At 36.3% G+C, this 9,876-nt stretch overlaps 1 protein-coding gene across 1 annotated transcript; it reads left to right on the top strand.

Moving 5' to 3' along the window:
- The first annotated feature begins 476 nt into the window (after positions 1-476).
- On the top strand, positions 477-9,870 carry syd (JNK-interacting protein syd). Its single transcript, XM_026813338.1, is given in 19 exon segments — positions 477-766; positions 1,616-1,933; positions 2,014-2,134; positions 2,467-2,877; positions 2,956-3,153; positions 3,237-3,272; positions 3,719-3,736; positions 3,813-3,870; positions 3,945-4,001; positions 4,072-4,401; positions 4,475-4,654; positions 5,666-5,713; positions 6,022-6,223; positions 6,309-7,186; positions 7,271-7,815; positions 7,908-8,105; positions 8,219-8,308; positions 8,477-8,537; positions 9,127-9,870. Coding segments are annotated over 19 exon segments (3,780 nt in total). The 5' UTR covers positions 477-739; the 3' UTR covers positions 9,131-9,870.
- Positions 9,871-9,876: the final 6 nt, after the last annotated feature.

The raw sequence follows: 9,876 nt of genomic DNA, 5'->3' as shown, positions 1-9,876 counted from the left end.
AATGACAAACCGCGCGGTTGGTCCGAAAGTAATATTTGCTTGCGCGAAATCATCGAGCGCGGGGCCGCAACTCGCGATTCTGGCAGCTGGCACTGGCATACAATGGCAGCGCCAGAATTTAAACGATGCAGATTTTACGATTTTCACAGTTCCAAGATTTTAAGGCGATGAAGTAATATTCTCTTATGACTTTTTTTATCACAAATACTCCTTGTAAAATCCCACAGAGCGCTATAGAGCCCGATTTTGTAATTTCATGTTCAAATCTGTAGAAAAACAGATTTTTAGAGAGATTTTATTTTTTGTCAATTGTTCTAAGAATGTGCTATTGGCATACCTACGTCTTCTGAACACAAATATCGAGATTTTATTGCATTTTGTTCGAGTGTAGTGTACCAGAAAAATGAGAATTCGTTTTCGTGGTTTGTCTTTCTCTCCGCCAGGGTTGCTAGTTCACTCCCGTATGCTGCATACCTTTTGCAACCTTTACTAAACACGTCAGTCACGTCACAAGTGGTCATAAGTTCATAAGCAGTCAGAAGTCAGGAGCAGTCAGGAGTTAACCAGAAGTTAACGACAGTTAACGATACGATATCTACGATACGATTACGATGCGACACGTAGTGAACGAAGAAAAATGGCGATGATTAGCGTGTAAAGACGATCGTCAACGTCAACAGAGTTGACAGAGAGTAATGAAATTGGCTATTGTCAAACGCGATAGCATAATGCACGGAAAATGTTTCGTCTAGTCTGCGCCACCTCGGTGCGTTTTATATAATAAGGAATCAGCGTTTTAACAGATAAGCGTGTTCAACCGAGTGAAAAAAATAACGGAAGAAAAAAAGCAGAACCAAGAAGGGATCCAGTGGTGTTGCGAAACGTCAAAGATCACAACACGGGACAGGTCATTCTAAGGCAAGACGTTCCACTTCTCGTTCTCGTGGGATCGTACAGCGCACGTAAAAATAGTGATAATGCGAATGACCGAATGTCGCGGGGCACAACAGTTCTCCGATCAAGTTGCGATGACCTGATTTAATTTTGTCGCTTTAGGAGTGTATACGTATTCTGTATTCGAGTAAAGTGTACCGTGCCAGGTTATGTGCAGTTATGCGTCTGACATTTGGATCTCGTGAACGTTCATCGGGGACCCTTTAGCCGTATTCGGCAATTAGTGCGACGATAAAACGAATTACGATTACTATCGAGCTGTAATTAACGCTTCTATAATGATGTCTCGTTATTTGAACCTATGTTAAACAATTCCCGAATACTGATAGGAGTATATAAAGTCCAAGTACATACTAAATAAAAGTCCAAACAGTTGAGTGTAACGATTGTTCTCCTTATTAATATTATTGATATATGTCGTTCGAGTCGCAATAAATGAAAATTCACTTCTTCTATAGTTGTGCAATAATGTCCTTTTGATATGTCATTTTTACCTTGTAACTATTACTTGGCAGAATGCCTGAAAATTGCATTGAAATGTAATATTATATACATTGATGAAAGAATGATTAATATGCAGGAGAATTTGCAGATATAATTACGTAAATGAATGGAGTTACATGATTTGATAATATTTATATGAATTTTTTTTTTATTTCAGGTGTTAAAAATGAGTCAAATAGAGATGGATCAAGAAACCGTATATGGAACCCATGAGGATAGTCATGTGGTTATGTCAGAGAAAGTGCAGTCTCTCGCTGGCAGTATTTATCAAGAATTTGAAAAGATGATAGCTCGTTACGATGAAGATGTGGTAAAAGACCTAATGCCTCTCCTAGTCAATGTTTTAGAATGTCTAGACATATCTTACACTGAAAATCAAGAGCGTGAAGTCGAATTAGAGTTATTAAGGGAAGACAATGAACAACTTGTTACACAATATGAAAGGGAGAAACAATTAAGAAAAACATCTGATCAAGTACGACTTGTATTACTTTTTATATTTCAATAACTGTGACGTTTCTTGAAAGGAGCTAATGTTTATGGCACTTTTGTTAGAAATTGTTGGAACTTGAAGATATTGCAGAAGATGAAAGGAAAGAACTTTTGTCAAAAATTGATAGTTTGGAGTCAATTGTGAGGATGCTGGAACTGAAGACAAAAAATTCACATGATCACGGTACAAATGCCAATGGCTCTCTCAGTTCATCCCTTCACAGAACACCCCTCTACAGTAGAGTAGAAAGCTTTTTTTTGTTTTATAGTTATTTAGTGTACGAATAGAATTGATTCCATACAATATATATACATTTTATTTGTTTTGATTTTAACTCTGGAGTATTGGCATGTTCTAAGTCTCTGTTTCAGTACGAAGTGCCTTATTTATTAGTGTATTCAACATGAATAATTTATATTTATGTACATCAAAACTTAGAACTTGTTCCATTGACACATATAGCTCTGATTCAATTATTGATACATATATGGAATATTGTTTTTGTATTTGTTTAGTTGTCCGTCTTGAAGAAAAAGAAGCTGAGTTGAAGCGTGAATATACACGCCTGCATGAGAGATATACGGAACTATTTAAAACGCATGTAGATTACATGGAAAGAACAAAGATGTTAGTTGGAAGTTCAGAAAGATTAGAAAATGCGTCTAGTGGTCGTGGTCCATCCCGCTTGCCATCTCTTGGGTTAGCTCACATGTCACGAAGTTCTGGACCATTGAGTTATGGTTTTCAGAGCTTAGAAGCTAGCATAAATGCGGAAGAAGTACAAGAAGAAAGCCCACCAAATACAGCTGCTAACTTAAGAACTGAAATGTTGGACAGTAGTAGCGAAGCTGCTATTGAAACATCTGATAAAAGTCAATTAACAGATAAGCCAGTGCAAGCTAACAAAACAACAGCAATTTCCAGACGTATGTTCTTGTTTCATGTGAACCTCAAGATTTTTAATGATATTATATCTATATTTTGTTGTAATTGTTTGCTCGTAGATGAAAGTCCAGAAACTGAAATACCACCACCTTTGATTACTCCGACATCACCAACGGCTACAGAGAAACTGGCTAGTACTCCAAGTGGCAGAAGTAGAACAGAAAGGGAGCAACGTAGCGGCAATACATTATATCAGGAACTCAGTTTTCAGGATGTCGATGCATTAGGAGAAATGGATGAAGGAGCTGATATTACTGGTAATTAACTGATCAAGTTCTAACGTGTGATGTCGTTTTCGAGAGCTTTTTAACTAATACCTTCGAAAAATTCAAAACCATAGGTAGTTGGGTTCACCCAGGAGAATATGCCTCATCGGGTACGTTTAATAAAATAACTAAAGATTCATGCACAAATCATTACTTATTTTTGTTTTAATCCTTCGAATACTAGAGTGAATGAAAATCTTCATTATAATCAATTTCTGACGAGTCAAATAGCACGATACTTGTTTTGTGTTATTCAAGCATGTTTTAACTTTTTTGTATCTTTAAATATTTAACTAAAATCAGTTTTGCTTGATGAAAGTCAATTTAACATTTAATTACAATTATGCCCACATAACATCTGAAATTCCAGGGATTAATACGAAAAAGACAATTACAAGAAAAAGTAAACATTTCGAAATTACAAATAGCTATTTGCGACGTGATTAACTTGTAAAGATATATACTAATGTGTTTTTATGTTTTATGGCTTGTCTTCTACCGGACGTGGTCATATTTTTACTAAATAATCGCATGATGTAAATAACTCCTCCTGCAGTAAATGACAACTTTTTCGGTAAGATATTGATATACTATTGCTAATAATGCATATAAACTAATTATATTTTATAAATGGAATGATATTGCTTCAGGAATGGGTAAGGAGGTCGAAAATCTTATCATGGAAAACAATGAACTCTTGGCTACGAAGTGAGTACTTTGTTTACATCGACGTTTATGACGACGCTATATTAATGTCTTATATTATTGCATCTCTCTTTCAGAAATGCGCTGAACATCGTCAAAGACGATTTAATTGTAAAAGTGGATGAACTCACCAGGTAAACATATTTCTATAATTAATATACATTGTTGCTTATTACATGTGTATGTATCAAATTCATCTTTTAGTGAACAAGAAATATTGCGTGAGGAGGTTCGTGGCTTGCAATTGGCTAGAGAGCGTTTAAGACAAAAAGTTACTGCTCTTGAAGAAGAATTAAAGAAAGTTAAAGAGGAAGCAGAAGCAGCAGCGAAGGCAGCTAAGAGTGATGACGAGGAAGACGTATCATTAGCACAAAGAAAGAGGTTTACCAGAGTCGAAATGGCTAGGGTGCTTATGGAAAGAAATCAGTACAAAGAACGATTCATGGAACTTCAAGAAGCAGTCAGATGGACTGAAATGATAAGGGCTTCTAAGACTGATCCTACTAGTATATCAGGAGGGAAAGTGTGGAAATTGTTAGTGTACTTGTATCACGAAAATGTGTGATATTGAATCGAATAATAATTTGTCATTTCTTTCTTTTCGCAGTTTTAGTAATCTTTTCACAGGACCTGCGGATCGGGGAGCCTTGGTTCGCGGACCACATACGTTACCTCACATTAGGTACAGTGCACCAACGAATCAAGTTGTCCCAGCACCTCCTTTGGATACCATGCGTAGACGTACGTTGAAAAGTCGTCATGAGTTTTTCGACCAGGGAGACACCATGTGAGAAATCAATCAAATTCTATATATGCACTTAGATGTTATGTCAACTTGACACAAATCTGCCAAATTGTTCTCTATCCTCTATATAGAGAATTGTTTCTTTAATCATCTAGCTCTCTTTTCAACTCTATTAGTTTGAATATATAATACACCATGATCGTGATCATTTCTGCAACGAAAATTTTTACAGAAAGACAAGTACTACTCGTTAGACTAACTTTACACTATTCTCTTTGATCATTACAAAAGCTATTGCAATGACAGCAAGAAATTTTCTGACTCTATGGGAGAGAATTTCGATATTTTGACTTTTGATCTTTTTTGAATCGAAATCGTCTTTACAGATTAGAGTCCTGTTTGGTCAGTTGGGATCCATAATTTTTTTTCGTGACTCTCAATTACTCTTGATCGCTCTTAAAGAAATGTGAGTCATTTCTAATTAATATGTTGCCTGACCGAATTGCAAATGTGATGGTCCTTTAACAAATTGTTATTATATTTGTCCTTACCTGCCATTTTTTGATAAAAGAAAAATCGTGGTATATTTTGCGCGCAATGATATACGCTCTTATCATTAAGTATCGACGTAGGATTATGATTTGTTGCACTCAAACTACTGTTTTTCTCTTTTTGACGATCTTAGTCTTACTAACAGACCTATCTGTTTTTCATACATAATAAAATTACATAGGAATTCATCGTCAGAATGTTGTTTATATACACGTACAACATAAATGAATTTACAGCCCGCTATACGGGTACTTGAGTAATGACGACTTTGACGAAGTAAATTGTTTGTTACCTTTGACAAGTCATGCTTGAAGAGCAATAGTTTTGTAAATAAAAGTTTGTATATTTTTTGAAAGGAAAAATAATATATGATCATCATTGATCAACAAATAAATGAAATTTTGAACTATGTTATAAACTTGGCTTTTATTTCACTCTTGGTCTACGCTTTGATTTTTCGTTCGGGTTTCATCCTTGCCTCTCCTTCATGGCGTTGTCAAGAGATACCTGGTTTTTCTGGTTTTCGGTGGGGTGCTTATTGGCCAGCAGGTAAATCTGTTCCGCTCTATGTCTAACATTCTGCTTTTACACGTGAATATATCTATTTAAATCTCCTTGTAAAAGTAATAACGTACCTGAAACTATTGTTATACAATAATGATGGAAAAGAAATGTCGGAATAAAACATCGTTCGAATTCAAGAAACAGTCCCGTGATCAAGAGAGTCTTCATAGGAATATGTGATTGAACGAACAACAGTAAATTTACTAACTTTTACAACTAAAAAGTTCTGTCTTGATCATGTGTAATTTAAAAACTGATTTAATATTTAATTTACTCTCGCTCAATTTTTACAGAGCATCTGAAAAACTCGTAGCACGACGTGCGAACGAACGAAGAGAGCAATACCGTCAAGTTCGTGCACATGTTAGGAAAGAGGATGGCCGTTTACATGCCTACGGTTGGAGTTTGCCTGGAAAACCAAGTGCACCGGTTAGACAACCCGTTCCTGTACCAGTCTATTGCAGACCCTTACAGGAATCAGAACCTGGCATGAAGGTGAAATTTTATTTGTTCTGAATACGTCAGCTAATTACGGTATTTATTAAAAAATGTCTGTTCAATTTCGAACTTTTTTTCTTAGATATGGTGCGGAGCTGGTGTGATTTTAAGTGGTGGTAAAACACGAGACGGTGGTTGTATGATTGGGGGCAGTGTATTTTACGCTGCCGAAGCTCAAGAAGTGAACACGAATACAAAAACTGAAGCAGAGGATGCTATTGAACATTTAGATAAGGAGCTTGAAGAAAACGAAAATCAAAGAGTGGAAGCAGAACAGTTTGAACAACAGTTGAGCTCGTTGGTATGGATCTGCACATCGACGCAGAAGATGTCTAAAGTTACTGTGATAGATGCTAATAATCCAGCCGATATTCTGGAAGTCTTTAACGTTTGTCAAGGACACTTACTTTGTATCGCAAGTGTATCTGGCGCTAAAGAGAGTGATTACGCTCAAGCCGCGAATGAGGACCTGATTCGAACTGCCAATGGATTAATCGAGAACGATAACCACGAACTAAACGCGAGTACCGAACAGAATAATAAAAAGAATAAACCAGAAGCTCAAGCGTCAACGGATAAGAACAAGAATGAATCGGGTCGTGTTTCGGAACAACAGAATAATGAAAATGCAGAAAAATTAGATGAGACCAATGAAAACACTATTATTACTGAGCGACAAAGTTTAGAGAATGTAGACAGTGAAACGATAAATTTAGGGAAAGTACACTTTGTGAAAGTTAATTTAGAAACGTCCAGTTTATGCCTGGAAGAGAAAAATGATGAAACTGAAGAAAATGAGAATAATATCGAAGAAGACACGACTATAGAAAAAATGTCTTCGATACAACCTACTATGTGGCTTGGAGCTCAAAATGGTCAAGTGTTCGTTCATTCAGCCGTCGCTAAGTGGTCTGTTTGTCTACACTCTGTTAAATTAAAGGATGCCGCACTAGCTATCGTGTATGTAATTACTGATAAAATGTAGTATTGCTTTGGAATATGTATTTTGGTTCATGTATGTTTAACATGAAAATTTGTTTTCAGTCACGTACAAGGTCGAGTCCTCGTTGCTCTTGCCGATGGTACTGTCGCGTTGTTTCGCAGAGGTGCAGATGGACAATGGGATCTGTCTCAATACCATGTGATTACGTTGGGTAGTCCACAACATTCAATTAGGTGCATGACTGCTGTTAGCGGCAAAACTGTATGGTGCGGATATAGGAATAAAATTCATGTAATAGATCCAGTTTCAATGATTAATGACTTAACAGTAGTATTTCACATTTTAATGTAAAACTTGCAGTGTACCGTAGATGCTCATCCACGTCGAGAATCCCAAGTAAGACAATTAGCTTGGTTGGGAGAAGGGGTGTGGGTCAGCATCAGATTAGATTCGACACTGAGGTTGTATCACGCTCACACTTATCAACATCTTCAAGATGTTGACATTGAACCTTATGTTAGCAAAATGCTAGGAACCGGGAAACTTGGTTTCTCGTTTGTAAGAATTACTGCATTACTCATATCCTCGAATAGACTATGGATTGGAACAGGAAACGGAGTAATTATCTCAGTTCCTTTATCCGAAAGTAAGTTACGAAAAGCAATAGTTATCTGAGATAGTGGCAAATGAATAATAATTATTGACGAATGGTCGTATTTTCCTTTCTTTCTAAAACAGGTGCGGGTGGCTCATTAGCGGTATCCAGGGTTCAAGCAGGAAATCCTAAAAATGATGCGCCAGGAGTCGGTGTCAGAATCTTCGCCTCGGAACGTGGCGTTACACCCGGCAGTTTTATACCTTATTGCAGTATGGCTCATGCTCAACTTAGCTTCCATGGACATAGAGACGCGGTGAAAATGTTCGTTGCAGTGCCTGGTACGTTTATAAGTGATAACTTCGTTCTACAATGCATGCATTGATGCAAGATTTAAATAATCCATATCAATATCAGCATAATTAATTAATCCGTATAAAAATTTATATTCCAGGGCATGGCGGCCAAAGTGTAGTGTCCGATGGTTCTCAACCGGCTATGCTTGTCCTTTCCGGAGGTGAAGGTTACATAGATTTCAGAGTTGGTAAGTAACTATAAATTAGATTCTTAATTAAGTTTCATCGTTTTTATAGTTCAATTAAATTCTTTTACAGCGCGGAGAAATCAATTCGTATACTTCTCAATTTTATTCTTTTTTTTTAAATATTCATTAATCCAAAACAGAGTGAACGTTACTAAAATATTTTTACAGCAGATGAGGCGGAAGACGAGAGTGACGTGGCGACTCATCTGATTGTATGGCAATTGGTCAGGTACGCCCCCAGAGAAAAATGAAAAACGGTTGATGGGTCTTTCTTTCGATTTATACAATCATTTGTACAATTGTATAAGTTATCTCTGTTATTCCGTTGATGAAATCTATACTAACTATCGAGAGTATGTTCTGTGCACGGTCTTATGAAATACTAAACTAACAAATTTGCAAGTAGTTAGATACATCTCTAATCATAATATATTAAAAATGGTCATTTGTTCTCATTTCTCTACAAATATACATCGACGCATATTGAAATGTACATGTAACACGTGTATACACGATTATTCCATTATATTCCTGAAATTCAAAGATCAAGACAGTTGATGTACTGCGGCTTCTGTACAGCACAAACTATATTTTTACAATAATTTTCATTAATACAAAGGTATATTTGCACTTTCGTCTCTCAAGCAACTTTTCAATTATCGTGCTGCTTTTTTCATTCTCTGGGGGTGGGCATTTCCAGCTGTCATGCATCGTACTGTACAGAAAATGTTACTGACAATCGCACTTTTTACTGATTCCTATCGTGACATCATTGTTGGATCTATCTAATTTGTAATTATTATTCGTTATTTCTTCAGGTGATGGAGAAGATACGGAAGAGACTATGGAACGATCGAACAATGCTGTAGTTGTGAATGCCGAGGAACACGGAGAACAGAGTCATTTAATCGTGTGGCAAGTGCAATGTCCTTTACCAGTGCCAATGAATGGCTAGATTAGAAATTTTTGAAACATTGACCCATTCACGACGTATGGTTCAGCTTGAACTTCTATATGCGGAGGTACGTTTGAACGGTTCTGGTGATACGCCTGTCAAGGCATCGATAAATTATACTTATCTTCTGGTCAAGTGAATGCTGCATCTATTTAATTATACTTTATGTAACGATCGTAGTAAGTGAAATACGCAAACGATTCTACGTATAGCGCAATGGCGAAACAAATGGAATATTTCGGAGATTTTTAAATTACTATAAGGATCATTGATATTTAACGATACGGATACGAATAATTCAGATAATTTTACATTATGGATGACCCGTGAACGCAAAGTTTTCTTTCTTACATGAGAGTTGACTATCTTGTCGTGGCGTTTGCAAGAAATAACTTTTTTTTAATCATGATAATAGTAATAACTTATTTATTGGGTATTTTATTTCTTAAAAATCATGAAAGAATTAGAATCTCCTTAACTGGACGCTTGTAATCTTTAGCTTCTGACTTTAAAAAATGTATTGTTAAGGTATTTTATCGAAATGATAATTCGCTCTTACACATCGATAATGTAATTTGTAACGAAACTATTTTTCCCTTGGCTGTTATACAAG

The sequence above is a fragment of the Ceratina calcarata genome, unplaced genomic scaffold (assembly GCF_001652005.2).
Source record: "Ceratina calcarata isolate Rehan_Ccalc_2016 unplaced genomic scaffold, ASM165200v1 scaffold328.2, whole genome shotgun sequence".
In the NCBI taxonomy this organism is placed as follows: domain Eukaryota; kingdom Metazoa; phylum Arthropoda; class Insecta; order Hymenoptera; family Apidae; genus Ceratina; species Ceratina calcarata.
The sequence above is the reverse complement of the archived record's forward strand: the minus strand, read 5'-3'. Positions and strand labels throughout refer to the sequence as shown.